Source organism: Aspergillus karnatakaensis, assembly GCF_047715665.1.
Source record: "Aspergillus karnatakaensis strain CBS 102800 unplaced genomic scaffold BJY04scaffold_16, whole genome shotgun sequence".
Lineage (NCBI taxonomy): Eukaryota > Fungi > Ascomycota > Eurotiomycetes > Eurotiales > Aspergillaceae > Aspergillus > Aspergillus karnatakaensis.
Window position 1 is genome coordinate 447,742 of NW_027395728.1, and position 17,681 is coordinate 465,422.

Here is a 17,681-nt window from a genome sequence, read left to right on the forward strand (position 1 = left end):
TTTCAATCATTGTTTCGCGACTTCGTTTCTGTAGACCACCCCTCAACGAATGCCTTCTCTCGATTCTCTTAAAATGCTCACTCTTTTCATCATTCCTTAAGAACGCTCATCTTTTGGCTTATGCTTATTTGAAACTCTCAAAGCCAATATGTCGTCCCTCCAGGCGGTTGTCAAGCGTGACAGTGAGACGAGCTTAATGCCGCCTCCCCCTCCACCCAAGCGCATCAAACGCCCCGCCACCGTCCTCGACGAAGATGTATACACAAACGCTCTATCACATATTATCGCCCGGGACTACTTCCCGGGTCTATTAGAATCACAAGTGAAGCAGGAATACCTCGATGCGCTGGACTCGAAAGACAAAGAATGGATCATTAGTTCAAAAAAGAAGCTCACAGATCTAATGATGACTCCTGAACGGTCTCGACCACGACTCGACTTCGAGGGCGCGACACCGAAAGCTACCGGTGCATTGGGGGACACACCAGCAAGCTGGGGCGGCGATACACCCATGTCTACAGTTTCCGCGACAACAGCGGCTACAGATACCACAAAGAAGGACCCTGCGCCGGACGTTTCAAAGATAGGGCTCTTAGACTTTCAGGCGAAATATACCAGCGAGGATAATGAGTCTTTCAACAAATTGTTGGATAAGCAGAATTCAACGCGTCGAGAGAAATATGCTTGGCTCTGGAGTGGGAATAAGATTCCTACCGCACGACAGATCGCTCATCATCAGCGTGAGACCAAACGCATTGAAGCTCAGGGTGGAAGCCTGGATCAGCAAAAACAGTTGGCTATTAAGACAGATCTAGACGCCCGGCCTGCAAAACCGGATGGATGGAAACCAGAAGCACAGAACTCGCTGATGTTCCTACCTTCATCCATCGAGGATTCGCACGAGACCATCCAACAGAAAGCCGAAGCTGCCTCCCGCGCCGGCGCAAAGCGAGTCGTATATCATAATACCAGACTTCCAGAACAGAGTGTCTCAGAACCCAGCAACGCCCCGCCACTCTCGCCATCAATATCCGCCATCCAGGACGCCATCGCTGGCCGGCCGCGCCAAACAGAAACAGAAGCAGGTTACACCGGAGGCGAAACCCCACGTGTCAACGGCTACGCATTCGTTGATGAAGTCGAACCTGACACTCAGCCTCAAAAATCCGATTCGGGTTACCACAACGACCTTGATATTCTAGGCCCCAGCGAGGCCACCCCAAATCCATTCCAGATCAAAGAGAACCGCCGCCGCGAAGATCTCCACCACCGCATGGTGGACCGCGTGGCCCGCGCAAAACGGGCCGAGAAGGTCTTTCAGTCCATTAAGGTGCCGCTTTCGGGCAACGCGCCGCGCTTCGCAAGCAGTCCAAGGCTGGACTTTGGGCTGCGCACGCCTGTCTCGGCGACGCCGGGCTCCGGGGGAGCGAATAAGGCGCTTACGCCGGCCGCGCAGAGACTGTTGTCTAGGGTAGAGAGGACGCCAGGGCGGGGGACGTCTTCGTCGGCAGCTTCGGGCTTGAAAGATTTGTGGACTCCTACGCTGAGGAAACAGAGATAATTTCTTCCTTCTATTAATTTGTTTACGTGACGATGCTTTGAGCCTGAAATTTTAGAATCATTTGTATTAGAGAGGCGCCAAGGAGCAAAGTGGTTTGCTTGTTATCTATTCGATCGATTGACCTGATGATACCATGATGGGGAATTATAACACCACATTTGTCAGTGGCCACACTATACCTCTTATGAAAGATATCTACCTTCTAAATTCCTACCATTTCTATAAAAAAAAACATATATAACCTATAACTTCAATGCTAAAGAAGCATAGAAAGGAGGACTATCTGGTTCATTGATGTTCAAGTCTAAACATCTCAGGAGAAAGCTACAAAAAAATACACCAGAAGACTGACCCTGACCCCTGAAAGAGAACAAAGGCAGCAATACACAGCGTGTGAGGGTATAAGAGGTAAAGATGGGGTGAATGTATCGCTAGAACGAGAATAAAAGAGTAACAACAATAGGCGTCATCATAATCTTCCCGAACGAATCTGGCAACCGGAGCTTCGAGCCCGCGCTGGTATCATATGAATAAGCTAGCCATTTACCCTTTGGACAGGCGAAGCCCAGTGTCATGGGGCACTTGCGGAGGAGGTTGTGGCAGACTTCAAAATTCGGGAGGACCTCTTTGTAAGGACCTGGGTTGATTTCTTCATCTATGAGACCAGTGTTCCTTGGGCGGTTCGTGAGCGGGTTGTCAAGTAAGGTTTTATTATTGATTTCTGTGCCATTGGGAAAAGGTTGAGCGGCGTTGCGGATCATGACGGCAGAGGAGTTGGTGGTGCTGGAGTAGTCGTCGCACTTCGGAATGGTGACAGCACATAGCCAGGACCTGTAGGCGGAGGCGCAGTCATCGCAGTTGACGGCCATGGAGAAGATGGTTTCGTTGGATGTGTTACATTGGACTTGTTGGAGGGAGTAGCTGAAGTTCTCATAAAGGCCTGCTGCGTAGTTGTCGTATTTGGTACGGATTTCAGACATGTTCATTGATGGGTTCGAAGGGACCGCGTAGGCAACCTCAGAGCAAAAGTCCAAGTCGTAAATGAGATCACAGTTGCCATCTAAAGTAATTAGTCGTGGGTATATCTAGGAGGCAAGTGAACAGCCGGTTACCTGCTTTAGTGATGAATTTCTCGGGCTTCCAAACTCTTCCTCCGCCACCCACAATACCATTCTCAAAACCGGTCGAATTCCCACTTGCTAGAACACCAAAATATGCAGAGCTGCGGTTGAGGCCGGTAACGTAAAATTGCTCTTGAACTCCCTTACGGGTAGACATGCTTGCTTGAACATTGTGGCCCTTGCTAGCTTGTGAATGCTGCTCGAGCGCGCAGTATGACCGTGACATGCCGGATATAGCAGTACTATTCGCGTTGTTAATGAAGATGGTATACACCCCTGTGCTATTTTCCCGAAAATTCAGCTGTTCCTCGTTGAGGTTTTCATTGGTAGGGCTGCTGTTAGTAACAAGAAGAGCTGTTTGCGAGCCCGAATCAACAAACGACATCAAAGTGTCCTGGTCATCCACAGCATGGAAGAAATCAACCGTCGAAGCTGCCATCTGATATGAATACGAGCCCGAGAAAGCTTCGTCTTTAGGAGCTACTAGACCAATGTACACATCAGACTCCGTAGACACAACCGCGCTCATGTACCCCTCGTCAGAGTGGTAAAGCGTTTGATCTGCGTTGCTCTGGTGGGGACCTGGGTCCTGAAGAGAGGTTGAAGTCGAGACATAGGCTGTGAGTTGGGGTAGTTTGCGTGAGTTGTCCGGAATTGATTCGTTGAGAATGGGTTTCGAGCAGATGGTGAGGGAGAGGTAGACGGTGGTGGCAGCGCGTTTAGAAGTGTTATTGCTTCGATTATTGGTAGCGTTGGCGAAACTATTATTCGCCGCGAAACTCTGTGAAAATGAAAAATATTGAATTTCACCCATCAAGATCTCCCTCGTCTCATAGCGATTGTTCTGAAGAGCATAAGCTTGATCTGGAGCTCGCCTGACGAGATCCAAACCGCGTGCTTGTCCAGTTTCATCTTCCTCGTCCTCTATAATCAAACCGTTGAAAGAGCTGAGATACGGAAACTCAGAAGGCGTATCATCTTGGGCGATTAAACGGCCATGGGTTGCAAAGTTGTTGACGGTGGCTAATGTAGGACTAATCAAGGCGTGTACGGCGAGGAGGATGGTGAGGGACACTGTCGCGCCGAAAAAATGCCCTCGGCCTGAGATTTCCCTTCGCATAGGAGATTCCGATGGTCCGCGCCAGGCCAAGGCCATCGGAAACATCAAAGTATCATCAGATTGCTGAAGGATGATAGCAAAAACCTCCCACGGCGGAGCGGCCGAGTGGTGATGGCGGAAGTTGAGGAGAGCGAGACCGAGTCATACGCTAGACTCAAGGAGGTGGCTTCATTAGGTAACTATAGGTATCCGATGCAGCCGCGCAGTGATATCATGGGAATCCAGTTCTGTAGAAAGGAGGAGGCGTCCTCATACTACTCTTCAAACTTCACAAGACTCGATTGGAAAAAGTCAAGCTGTCTCAATACAGTATTCTTCTCTGCCTGGGCTGGCTGGAGATAACCTGCTCCTGCGATGCCACAGAGCCACATTATAGCATTACTGAATGCTGATAGGCTTGTACGTAGTGCGCACCGCCACGTCTTGGCAGGTTCCACCCTAAATATAGACCGGGAGTACGAACGGAGTACTCCGTCTTGGAATGTCTGGTGTCGAGAATACTGCCAAGAAACAATTTGCAGGTATGAGTAGATACGATGAATTGAAATCTCATGATCATTTGGAAACTAGATTATAAACAAAAGAACTGATTTTATATACCAAGGAACAAGCCGCACATGAGCTCAGCCTGTCTTACACAAGCTTATAGAACCGAGCAGCCAAGCCACTGATCACGACAACAGCAGCAAGCACTCCAACAATGCCAAAGAACCATCCGTAACCTGGTACACCCTCACCTGGTACGTGAACATTCATCCCGAACAGACCGCAAATGAGATTCATCGGAACCAGTATAGTAGCAATGAGTGTTACCTTGCTCAACACTTTGTTGGCATGGTTCCCTAGCACAAGATTTGTCACGTTCAACTGTGCAAGATAATTGGTGTGCGATCGGCTGAGCATCTTTTCGAAATGCGCCAGGTTAGACATCATGGTCACGACGTGATCCTGAATATCACCCAAGTACAGTCCAATGTCGCCACGCGGTGTGACCGAATATTGCTCATTGCAGCGCTTCGAAAAACCGCGAATGACATCGGCCTTCCCTCCAAGCAGGCGCATCAAGCTCATAACCTTCTTGCGGAGATTGCCAATTCGAGGTAAAAACGATTCAAAGTCGTCCATACGAGCGATGAAAACAAGATCTTCGATCGCTTCGGTCTCGACTTCAATTTCCCGAATCGCAGGGCCAAAGCTATCCACGATGTCGTCACTACAATAAAAGTTAACATCACGATGTTTGTCATCGAAAACAGAGAGAACTTACATCATAGCATAGCATATCCAATCGCTACTGAGCGACACATAATCACGGAGCTTACCAATTCGCCTCCTGACATTTGCTGGATGGGGGTTCTCAGTAAATGAGAACGATAAAACACCATCGCGGAAAACAACCATGTAAAAGTTCACTGGCTCCATAAAATGCTCGCTCGTTTTGTCGAGTTGATAAAATGTCCGGAAACAAACAAAGTAATACTGCTTGAAAAGTTCAACTTTTTCACGCGATTCCTGGGTGAGGATATCTTCCGTTGTCAAAGGGTGAATGGAGAATGCTCTTGATAGAGCACTAACTTCAGCCTCCGTTGGGTTAAGGACATCCAACCACCAGACACCGCCGTCTGGGCCTAGTTGAAAGAGGTCCCTGAAGGTGTCTCCAGGTAGAATAAGATCTCCAAGCTCCGCTGCGTGAACAGTACTCTGAGATTCAGAAGAGAAGAAGCCAAACCGAGTTGGCTCATTTTCGTTCTTCAGCTTGTCTAACAATCCCTTCTCGTTCGTTTGATCAAATATCTTTTCATTGAACTTGGGCAGAACAAGGTCATCCGATGAGTGTTCAGGGCTTGACTGCTTTTCTTCGACTTCAAGAGGCTTGTCAACACCGGGCCGAAGGTCGTGGAAAACGCGTGAGTACCTGTTCTGGGAACCCAGACTCTGTTTTCGCCCGCCGACTAAAGGTTTCACCTTCTGGTTCAAGGCTACAAATTCCTCCAGTTCTTCATAATCTATGACTGGAATCCTTCCAGGTTCCTCGAAAGGGACACATGTGTCCTCTGTAGAGTCCAATTGTATGTCACCTGGCTGCGGGCGGATGACACTGGCATTGCTGAAGGTAGGTCGTCTCGTACCGCCAGAAACAGTGCGTTGAAGAATAGCTTCTAAGTCTGGCGCGGCGTGACTCTCAAGGGTGTTTGCACGCTCGCGGCGACGAGGGTCAGCAAATGCGTCGACGGAATTAGGCGGCGACGAAGACCTAGCGGAGACAGAACTCTCCCGCGACCTGTTTCCAACGTCTTGATGTGTCCGGCTAATTGCCCGACCATGACGAGCATTTCCGGTAGGATCGGCGGAGAAGCGACGTCCCATCGCATTGAGATCATTGACAGACCGATCATCGTCCATTATCACTTGTTCAAAGTCTCGTGAGAACGGCCCTGAGTCTCTGTACACATCTTGTATGTGAAGAAGGTCGGGGCGCTGCGGCGCCTCATTCATCGCTTGCTGGGCGGTATTCTGGCGGCTCAACGTCGCATCCGGGGCCGCATCGATGCGAGGCTGATTATCAAGATGAAACCGATGATCATCCAGTTCAGGTACCGGCGTGCTGAACCTGGTTAGATCCATGTACTTCTCGGACCTTGCCGACTCGGACATTTTTGCGGGAGCTTTTGCCGGTTTGAAAAGTGATTGGTTAAGTAGAAAGCTGTTGCTGCTTGCGCAAATAACCACAGAGCCTCAATATCGTGGAGAGTCACAAGTATCTGTGCAGTATCCAATCATAGAAGGAACAAGGAGTAAACTAATCCCTGAGTAGTTGCTCCTCCATCCATCAGCCAGACCCCTCGCAAGGGCCTGGCATTACCGATGTGCGTCCGTGTGCCAGATTCGAAGTTGTCGCGTATGGCCTAGTTAGGGAGGCCTAGTGTCTCCCCCGCAAAAGACCCTGAATTTGGGGCCCAGGAGAGGATGCAAGAAAGAGGACTGAGAGTAGCGAAGGCCCGCCAACTTGACTGAGTAAGGCGAAAAGAAGCGCTGGCGCTCCGTGGTTGCAATGGGAAGGGTGTTTTGATGGGAAAACGCCTCGATGCAAGTTCTGCGACAAGTTTTTACCGCAGTGTACTATCCTTGACGTAACGATCGGGCTTCGGTAGCTCGAAATGATCGAGGGAGAACGGAGGTCACCCGCAACTGAGAATTCAAAAAGAAAAAAAAAAACGAGTTGTCAAGTTCGCTCTCTCGAGAGTAGGGGATAGGGGATAGGGGGTCGGTGTCGAGCCTTCAGCTGAATATATTAACAGTAAGAAGGGCACCTGCGGTTACTGCAGAGTACAGCAAATATGGAGTGTAGAACAGACGAAGACAATTTGCCACGAACCACACTGGCTGGAAACTGAAAGTAACAAATTGGACTCCAAGGGTGCACCTCAGAGAGTTGTCCTGGAGTAATGAAGTTGAAGGTGAGACTCAAGAGAGATCAAGTCTCATTAAATGAGGACGAGGAGAGATGGTGAGAACAGTGGGTGGAAGATGGCAGAAAAAGAGGGCGAGTCAGAGAGCAGAGATTTCCGCATTGAGGGATAAAAATGAAAGACTTCATGTTAGAGTGTGAGCTAGTGTGTCAAAAAAAAAAGGCCAGCCCAACTCAGATCAGTGCGCATCCGAGACGGCCGAAAGCAGTCGAAACAAACATCATTGTTGAATTGTCAGTCTGGCAGGGGCTGCGACTATTCCTTTTAATCATTTTTTTCAACTGAAACTCGGTTGGGACCCGGAATGAAACTGGTCTGAAAGAAACAGTGTCTCTCAATCTATAGTATATCCATGTATACCCTATCATTGTCATCTCGTCCTCTACGGAACAGCGGAGACATCCGTCCAGGCCACCAGGATATGGATAGTAGTGACTAGTGACCCAGTAGTAGTGGGCAGACTGATTTTCTCCGGGTCTGATAGGGGCAAAAGAAACAAACCTGAGGTCCCGACTCCGAGTACGACGGAAGTTAACCATGTCCACAGTCCTGGCACCTGCCCAGTGCCAACAGACGGCCCCGAAGTCGGCCTGGAACCGAAGTTTTTTGAATACTTTCGGTGCGCCAAGTCCAGCAGTAGTCATAGCTCACTATTTAGTCTATCAAACATTGTTCACCGGCCGCCACGCCCATTTGCTTGAGAAAGGGTAGAAGACGAAGCTTTGCTGCGAATGTTACCACCCTTGAATACTGCAGTGCAATTGACAACTTCCTTCCGCTGAGCTTTACTGCATCACGCACCGTCCGCCCTCCTACCCCTCCGACTCAGGCAATTTTCCCCGCAATGTCTTCAAAATCGTTCGTCATTCGGACCCCTTGCTCATCTGCCAATATCGGTCCCGGATTCGATGTCATCGGTCTCGCTTTATCCCTCTACCTGGAGCTGCAGGTGACTGTCGATGCTTCCAAGACCTCTTCCGAACAGCCGCTCAACTGTGCCATCACATATGACGACCAGAGCAACAGTTCCGAAAAGATCAGTCTGGACCCAGAGGTCAACCTGATCACTCGTGTAGCCTTATACGTACTTAGATGCCATGACCAAAGGGCATTCCCTCTTGAGACTCGAGTCCATATCGTAAACCCCATTCCGCTGGGTCGAGGTTTAGGGTCGTCAGGAACTGCCGTGGTAGCGGGTGTAATGCTGGGAAATGAAGTCGGTCAACTGGGCTTGAGCAAGGATCGGCTACTGGATTATTGCTTGATGATTGGTAAGTTGGACCTCAGGGAGAGGCATTCCAGCTCGCTAATTTATTAAAAGAGCGCCATCCAGACAACGTCGCTGCGTCCTTATTCGGAGGTTTCGTTGGAACCTACCTAAACGAGCTGAAGCCGGAAGATGTAGCTCGCAAGGAAATCCCTCTCAGTGAGGTACTTCCCGCCCCGGCTGGTGGAATAGATACTGGGCGGCAACCACCTGAGCCACCCCTCGGAATCGGCCATTACAGGAAGTTCCATTGGGCGAAGGAGATTAAGGCAATTGCTATCATTCCCGACTTTGTAGTGCCTACTGCAAATGCCCGCAATGTCCTACCAACAAGCTATTCACGGGCCGATGTGGTACGTTAAGTTCCTCATGCATTTTTCTCTGTCAAGATGGACATCTAACTCTCCCAGGTGTTCAATTTGCAACGTGCGGCCCTGCTTCCAGCTGCCTTAGGCTCTTCTCCCCCTGATCCGGACATGATATATCTTGCTATGCAAGACAAGGTGCATCAACCTTACCGTCAAACACTTATTCCCGGACTCACAGAAATCCTCCGCTCAATGACACCGAGCACGCAACCTGGCCTACTTGGTATTTGCCTATCAGGGGCTGGGCCGACTATTTTGGCCCTGGCCACGGATAGGTTCTCCGAGATTGCAGAACTTATCATCGCTCGCTTCACTTCGCAGAACATCTCTTGCCAGTGGAAATTGCTGGAACCCGCCCAGGATGGAACCACAGTGCATTACTGAACCCGCAGACATTGATTTTTTGCGGTGCGGTTGATCCTCGAAGCCATGGAAGAACGAGGATAAATATACCCATATAAAGCCATCAAACATTCTCACAAGCTCAGTAGACACCCGCAAGATAGATTGGAATCTGGACATGAATTTCGGACATGCATTCAGCTCACATATGGCATCAACGAGTGCCTGACCATCATGGCTCGCGAATATCCTAGACTGTTTAATAATGCTTTAACTATGGCTTCGACCTTGGCAGAATAGCTACTTACTGCAGCAAGACGCAGTGGAGATTATTGAAAACAGAGATAGGAAGCTTTCCTCAAGCATAGGTACTACCTCGGCAACACGTATTAACTAGATTATGGTGGACTCCGTACAAAGTTATGACCGGCATAAATATCAAGGCGATAAATATTCATGCCTCAGGCAACATACTTGGACTGCTGATAAAGCTACCAGTTATCTGGCCCCAAGAATAAGCCATATCTGAGGCCCATGACTATTATACCCTCAAGCTTCCAGACACGGTCCTTCCACCGACTGAAGACAACTCTCCTAAAATGGATGATATCCTAGCTCCCATCCAGGATGCTTTCGAAGGCCAAGTAGTATGCTGCATCTCCCTTCTCCAATGAGCATCGCGCCTACCCAGCACTAACCTGGCCACTTCTCCTTGAGTAGGATTTCCATGGACAACGAATCACCGAGGCCCTATCTACGACGCTTTTGATAATATCGGGGGTGTGTTCGAGCCGCTCAATCCCATACTCCCAGAAGACGCCCTTGCTGACTCCGATCAACCATTAGGTGGTTGCTTCAGTTGCCGGGTACATATTCCAGGATATCTACCTGACGCTCTGGTCCGGTTTAGTTGGCACGCTGATCACCGCAATCATTGTTATCCCCCCGTGGCCCTGGTACAATCAACATCCCCAGAAATGGCTGGTTCCGTTGTCGGGGGGTGCTAGTGGAGCAAGGCTCGTGGTAGATGGATTGAAGGTCGCCTGAGGTGCACAGGGGAGTCTGTTTTATTCATGAAATAGCAATGCTTTTTCGCTGTGGTTTACATGTCCATAAGTCATGAGCTGGAAATGTGCGAAATACACCACGTGGAACTAAAAAGCGATGACCGTAAACGCCGCCCCAGAACCTTCAGTCCCTCATCAGAAAGTTTCGTCTCTTATCCTCCAGTACATGCAATCACCTTCCGTACTTCTGGAATTCCCAGTCCTTGTTATCGAGTGGGCACACCTGACGGGTCTTCAGCCACCGGGAGATGCAGTGGAAGTGGAATGCGTGCTAGTGCAGTGTCAGTATGCGTTCTCAACGAAGACCATGTTGATTGCACGTACATTACATATTCCCCATGCGACAGTGCACTCCTCCGTTGTGGATGAGCCTTGGTTTGCTTGACATTCGATGCCTATAAAATGGATGTTAGCTCCGCGAGGTGAGCAGCAGTTAAGCATAGCGACGACATACATAGGTCCATAATGTGGTTGCGACAAATGGCACAATTATCGACAACAATGTCCCATGCCCACAGGGCAACGGCGTTCCACTAAAGGGAGCCCTCAAATTAGTCTGTGGACATTCTATGTTATCTTGAAGTATGCCGGTGTAGACGTACCTTCTTAACTTCGAACTTCTTCCTGCCATCGCTAGCTCCTTCGGCCTTCGACGCAGCCTTCGACTTAGAGGACGAAGCCTCTTTCATTTCCACGTCGGCCATTTTGAACACAGGGCTTGCTGATACCGGGGACCTTGAGGCGGAGAACGAGGGGCAGAACGAGGCGGATTACGTAGCTTGGGGATGCGTGGTTCAGACAGGTGCGGTGGGTGGATGATGAGAACTGCTTATGGGCGTCAGCTCATGTATGAACAGGAACAAAGCCAGAGAAATGGAGTACTTTCAAGAAGATCAACGATGTTATGGAAGCAAGCAAAGCTACGGAGAACATTAGGCTCCTGATAGATGTGCTAGGTACCTGCTTACCTTCTGGCTGAGGTTTGTCTTGTTTGCAAGCGCGTGACTCGTGTTACGACGCTAGCCTCTGTTCGCTAAGAAACACTCATAACCAATCAATCACGAACTAATCGGGCGCAAGATAGTATAATACTACAGGCAGAAACTAACTACTTAAACCAGATTATATAATAGTAACTAGCTAAGGGAATTAGTAGCCTAGTTACTAGAATAATAGCTTAGCTATTAAATAGTAATTATAACTACTATAGCTACTGGTAGCTAATAAGAGGATATAAAAACGCTTATTCTTATATATATACTTAGTTTACTTCTTAGTTCTTCGCGATTAATATTAGTTTGTTATTATAGAGTAAACCTTTACTAGACTACTTATTAAAATTATTTTATAGCTACTACATGCGTGTAATAAGTAGCCGTACCTTTAACTACAAGCTTATTAGTAAATTCTATTACCAAGTCTTACTATATAATAAATACCTTTAGTTAGCTGTATATTATCACGTCTTATTAATACTAAAATCTATATATATAGAGTAATAACCTGGTCTAGGTTAAGTATCTAGTTTATATTAATCTAAAATACTAAACTAGCTTCGGGGCTCGTATAAGAACCTATAGTTAGTAACTATCTTACTAGTATAGCAGGATAGTCACGTGATATATTAATTACTAGTCAGCACGAGTAAAGTCTTAGATTAATTTAAAAACTAATTAATATTACAGAATATAGTTAGAGCAACTATTAAATAATAATAGTACCTACTACTCCAGCAAGCAGCACTAACAGCCAGGTTATTAATAAGGGGATTAACTTTATAGAGATGCTGTCTTAACTCTAGGAACAAATCGCGCTTTTAGAAGTTTAGGTTTAGGGTAAAGTAATTAAAGTCAGACTACCCGAACTATTTAAAGGAACTTAATCTAAGCTGCGATACTTTATTACTTAGCTAGATACTTATATCCATGTTAATTAGACCAAGTTCGTTAATAATATAAGCAAGGTTATATACGTATCTACCTGCCTTAAAAGAGCAGCTTATAAGTAGTTCAAACCTTTCTTAAAAGAATACCTAGAGTATGGAGGAGTGATTCCTAATAATAATAACGAAAATAATAATACTAGAATGGCGGACAATACTAAGGAAATCTTTAAAAACTATAGTATCTTTAAGAAATACCTTAAGAAAGTTTTCGGAGATATTAACACGGCTAGAAATACTAAGCAAGAAATTAAGCAACTTAAGTAAACAAGTGATATATTTATATATACTTCCTAATTCGCATAACTATAATCCTGTATCTAGTAGGATGATAAAGCGTTTATTAGCTAGTTTAAAGATAGACTTAAGTAGGAGATTATAAAAAAAATAGTTACTATAAAATAACCTAAAACTATGGAGGAAGCCATTAAACAAGTAGTATAAATTAATAACTAGCTCAGGGACTTAAGAGCTAGGAAGCAAGGATACCACGACTATTAACCACCACGAACGTTTAACTTATATTAACAAGGAATAAGATATATCCGGGGGATAGTAAACTGGAACCTTAATAATTAAAGCCAACAAAACTATAGATCTAATAAGGGTAGGAGGGTTTAGACCTATTATAACCCTTATAAATCTTAACTAATAGAACTTGATATAATACTCTTGAGAGGCAAGAGAGAATAGCGCCTAAAGGAGAAATTATGCTTCTCTTGCGGTAAATTAGGTTATTATTCGAAAGACTACTAACAGAGAGGGAAGACCTATTATAGTAATAAAGAATATAAAGGAAAGTAGCTGCAAGCAACTATTATAAAATCCCTTAGTGCCTTATAGTAAGGGCTATAAGATAAACAAGTTATAATAATAATAAATAAAGACTAGGAAATAGCTGCCTAGCACTATGTTAATAATAGCTAGTTAGAAAATAGTAATAAATTCTAGAGCAGCTAGGAAGAGCCTGATTATCTAGTATAAACACAGGACGTTGTATAAGAGATAACTAATATACTTAGAAGCGAAGCCCTAAGCATAGAGAGTACACGGACGGATAAGTCTGATAAAATCTATTAATATAAGCTAGTTCAAGCAAGGATGCACGGTAATTAGCAGGCTATAGTGCCTTAATAAATTAATTTACTTAATAAAGTATACGGGACTTAGTTAAATAGCCTTAATCCTAATAAGGAAGAACTTAGTAAGATCCCGGAAACCCTAAAAAAAGATCTTAAAAGTAACAAGTACCCCACAGAAGAAGATGCCCGTGATAAGATACTATAGACATAAGATATAATTTGCATGCTTATTAAAAAATACCTAAAAATAATAAACTTAGAACTCTAAAAAGCTATATAAGAGTGCCTATATATTAACCTGTTATACTAGGATAAACTTACTAATATATAAAACAAACATACTAAGATATGTGGAGGATATCTAAAATATTGCCTAATCTGTGACTGAAGCAGGATAGACTACTATTAGGCACTAGTTAGAGTCTTTCTTTATAAAAACTAAGGAAAATAGTATAAATATTATAATATATAATAGTATAAATACAAGTACTACGCTAAATACCCTCGACACTATATAGAGTCGTGGATAATATATTATAATAATAAATATAAAATCCACCGACTAATTAAATAAATATTAATATATAAACCCATAAGACTAAGAATTATTGGCACAAGTAAATTATGCTTATATAAAGAAGATAAGTATTTATGCTTAGGATACTAGAAATACCTAGAATATAAATAACTATATTAGACAGGATACTACGAAGACCTTTATTAAACGTACGAGAACAGGAAGTTTATAGGATACTATCCCTGAAAACTAATAAATCTATATAATCCTACTTGGGAACTAAAGTACCTTGCAGGAACGTAATAAGGAGTGCACCTAATAATAAAAGTAACTATACACGGATAACTAGTTAAAGTACTAGTTAACTCTAGAGTAACAGGAAACTTTATAAAACCTAAATTCCTTAAGTAGATTAGTATTAAAAAGGTTAAGAAAGTAGTAGCTAAATAGATTACTAGACTAAGTAGCAAGAGTTTAGGACCTCGCGTTATAAAGTTCAAAACAGAACTGTTACTAGTGGTTGTTAAGGGATATTACCTTAAACTAAGTTTTAACGTATTCCCTGTAGGATAGTATAATATAGTATTAGAAATCCTATAACTCAGGGATTATAACCTAATAATTAATTAGAAAATAGGAAACCTGTGTATTAGAAAGAAGTAAAGCCTAATAAGAGGTTTTATACTAAGGCCTAGAACTGCACGGCACGTGACGGCACCGCGTGAAGCCAAGCAACTTATAAGGAGGTTAAGACCTAGAAATAATAGTAATCTAGAAGACTGGCAAGGCAGCCTAGTAATACAAGTTATAGTAGTAATAACAAGACTATTAGAAAGGGCGTGGCTCGAAGAGATTCTAGGATAGGCACCCGAGAATAAAAAAGCATATATTAAGGGCCTAGGATAACAGTATCTTAAGTAGAGGCTAGAAAATCAGGACCTCTATAACCTTAATAATTAAGAAGAAGAGTGGGAAGTGCTTAATCGGGAAAGCGTTACCTCAGCAGAAAGCTTAGGACTAATCTAAAAAAATACGGCAGCAAAGCTGAACATACCGCAGGAATATAAGGAATTCAAGGACGTATTTTAACAACCCGAAACCCCTGAATTGCTAAAGCACGGAAAGCACGACTATATAATACTATTTCTGGAAGGCAAGGAGCCTACGTACAAGAAACTATACTAGATATTGGGAAAGGAGCTCGACGCGCTTAAAGTATATATTAAAGATTAACTTTATAAAAGTAATATTCGACTATCAAAGTCACCTGCAGGATATAATATCCTATTTATACTAAAGAAAGGAGGTGAACTCCACCTATGCGTAGATTATAAACTATTAAATAATATTATAGTTAAGGATTGATACCTGTTACCTCTAATCTAAGATATCTAAGATAAACTACGCGGAGTAAAAATATTCACGAAGCTTGATATTACAGACGCATACTACTGTATAAGGATTAAAGAAGGAGAGGAATAAAAGACAGTATTTAGAATATAATTTAGATATTATAAATACCTAGTCATGCTATTTAGATTAACTAACGCACCAGCCTTGTTCCAAAGACTTATTAATAAAGTACTTAAAGAGAAAAAAGAAAAAAAGGAGGATAATAAGCTAACAGACGAGTTTGTCATCGCCTACCTTAATAATATTATTATATTCTTATAAGATAAGGAAAAACACGTCAAACACGTTAGAAAGATCCTGAGAAGACTAAGAAAAGCAGAATTATAGTGTAAACTCAAGAAATATAAATTTCATGTTAAAGAAACCAAATTTCTAGGGTACTAGGTGTCTACAGATAGAATACATATAAAAGAAACTAAAGTTAAAATAATACGCGAATGGCCCGCGCTAAGAAATATAAAAGAACTATAATAATTTACAGGACTAATTAATTATTACTAATAATTTATCTAAGGTTATACTAAGCTTATAATACTACTCTTTAAATTAATAAAAAAAGATATACTATTTAAGTGGACAGGAGAACAAGAAAAGATATTTAATAAAATTAAGGAAAGGATCATATTAGTACTTATACTATGATAATATAACCTAAAACTTGTAATAATAGTTAAAACTAATATCTTAGACTACGCTATTAGAGCTAAAATAATACAGCAAGGAGCTAATAAGAAAACTAGACCTGTTACTTTCTATTCTAGAAAAATAATACTAGTAGAATTAAACTATAATATCTATGACAAAGAATTGCTGGCTATAATAATAGTATTTAAATAATAGAGAGTATACTTAAAGGGAGCAAAACATACTATTATTATGAAATTAGATTATAAGAACCTAACTTACTTCACAATAACTAAAGAGTTAATAAGAAGACAAGCCAGATACGTGGAAGTACTATCTTAGTACGACTTCGCGATAGTATACTACAAGGGAACTAAGAACAGACATGTAGACGCACTTAGTAAAAGACTAGATTACAAAGAAGTTAAAAGGAACGCATACCTAGTAATGTTAAAAAAGAATCCAGACAGAACTATAGGGTATAATAAAAAAGTACTCGCAGCAACTATTAAAGAGGAACCCTTGGAACTTATAATAAAGATTTAATAGGAAACAAAGGACGACAAGGTAATCTAAGATATCTTAGAAAACTTACTAGAAGGAGCAAATATTAGCTTAGATAAAAAAAAATACGCCTACATGCATAGATTAGTCTATATACTAAAGAAACTTGTCTAAAAAGTTATTAAGAAATACTATAACAAGTAAATAAGGGGATATTAAGGGGTCGAACAAACTATTAAACTTATTAGCAGACACTACTACTTCCTAGGGATAAGAAAGAAAGTCACCAAGTATATTAAAGAATATAATATCTATAATCAAACTAAGAATAGCAGATATAAACCTTACAAAAACCTGCAAGCGGCAGAGATACTAACTAGACTATAAGAATAAGTTATAATAAATTATATTATAAAACTACCTAACTTAAGGGGCTATAACTTGATACTTGTTATAGTAGACTAACTTATAAAATATATATATATAATCCTAGTTAAAGGAGACGCAGATGCAAAGGAGTTCGTGATAACCATACTTAATAATATCTTCGCACACTATAGATTTCTAGAAAAGATTATAACTAATAAAGGAACCTTATTTACCTCTAACCTATAATAATTATTTATAGATTAAATTAGAACTAAGCACAAGCTATTAATAACTTACTACCCGCAAACTAATAGATAAATAAAAAAAATAAACCAGACTCTTAAATAATACCTGAGATGTTATATTAACTACCCACAGGATAATTAGGTAGATCTCCTACCTATCACCTAATTAGCATATAATAATAGCCTTAATAAAATAACACAGACAAGCCTGTTCTATACGTGCAACAGATACTATACTAGAATACTAGGAGACCCGCTTAATAAAATAATAATTACGGAAGAAGCAGACCTAATAGCAGATAAACTTAAAAAAATATACTAAGAACTTATTAGAGATATCAAATTCGTGAACTTATAAATAGTAGTTTACTATAATAAAAAGTATTAAAAGGGACCTAACTTTAAAAAGGGGGGGAGAGTTTACCTCCTTCAATATAATATCAAAACTAGATAACTAAACAAAAAACTTAACTACACGAAAATTAGACTATTTAAAATTAAAGAAAAAAGAGGATAAGTAAATTTCAAATTGGAACTACCGCTAAATATAAAAATTCACCTAGTATTTTATATCTTATTACTTGAACTAGTACTAGAAAACGCCAGACTCCTAATAGATATAAAAGTCGAAAATAAAAATACTAGAGAAGCTGAATCTATATTAGGACG

General features: G+C 42.5%; 4 protein-coding genes across 4 annotated transcripts; 2 read left to right on the forward strand and 2 right to left on the reverse strand.

Annotated features, from left to right (window-relative positions):
* Positions 1-34: 34 nt before the first annotated feature.
* On the forward strand, positions 35-1,563 carry BJY04DRAFT_33241 (splicing factor ESS-2 family protein; the record flags this gene model as incomplete). The annotated part of the gene is made up of 1 exon (XM_073720151.1): positions 35-1,563. Exon 1 carries the CDS (start codon positions 149-151, stop codon positions 1,559-1,561), a length of 1,413 nt encoding a protein of 470 aa, XP_073572904.1. The 5' UTR covers positions 35-148.
* Positions 1,564-1,992: 429 nt separating this feature from the next.
* Positions 1,993-6,457, reverse strand: BJY04DRAFT_206683 (magnesium transporter CorA family protein; the record flags this gene model as incomplete). The annotated part of the gene is made up of 4 exons (XM_073713750.1): positions 1,993-2,621; positions 2,674-3,886; positions 4,442-5,015; positions 5,070-6,457. 4 exons carry the CDS (start codon positions 6,455-6,457, stop codon positions 1,993-1,995), a joined length of 3,804 nt encoding a protein of 1,267 aa, XP_073572905.1.
* A 1,478-nt stretch (positions 6,458-7,935) lies between these two features.
* On the forward strand, positions 7,936-9,649 carry BJY04DRAFT_185784 (homoserine kinase). Its single transcript, XM_073710810.1, has 4 exons — positions 7,936-8,543; positions 8,594-8,892; positions 8,950-9,498; positions 9,557-9,649. The coding sequence occupies exons 1-3, from the start codon at positions 8,117-8,119 to the stop codon at positions 9,289-9,291; spliced, it is 1,068 nt and encodes a 355-aa protein (XP_073572906.1). The 5' UTR covers positions 7,936-8,116; the 3' UTR covers positions 9,292-9,498; positions 9,557-9,649.
* Positions 9,650-10,488: 839 nt separating this feature from the next.
* On the reverse strand, positions 10,489-11,020 carry BJY04DRAFT_206685 (SCF ubiquitin ligase complex subunit HRT1; the record flags this gene model as incomplete). The annotated part of the gene is made up of 4 exons (XM_073713751.1): positions 10,489-10,587; positions 10,641-10,711; positions 10,771-10,849; positions 10,919-11,020. 4 exons carry the CDS (start codon positions 11,018-11,020, stop codon positions 10,489-10,491), a joined length of 351 nt encoding a protein of 116 aa, XP_073572907.1.
* Between the last annotated feature and the right edge of the window lie 6,661 nt (positions 11,021-17,681).

Coding starts and splice junctions, on each gene's coding strand:
- BJY04DRAFT_185784 (XM_073710810.1), top strand. CDS start 8,117: ATGTCTTCAAAATCGTTCGTCATTCGGACCCCTTGCTCATCTGCCAAT. Junction 8,544..8,593: donor GGATTATTGCTTGATGATTG/GTAAGTTGGACC, acceptor ATTTATTAAAAG/AGCGCCATCCAGACAACGTC. Junction 8,893..8,949: donor GCTATTCACGGGCCGATGTG/GTACGTTAAGTT, acceptor TAACTCTCCCAG/GTGTTCAATTTGCAACGTGC.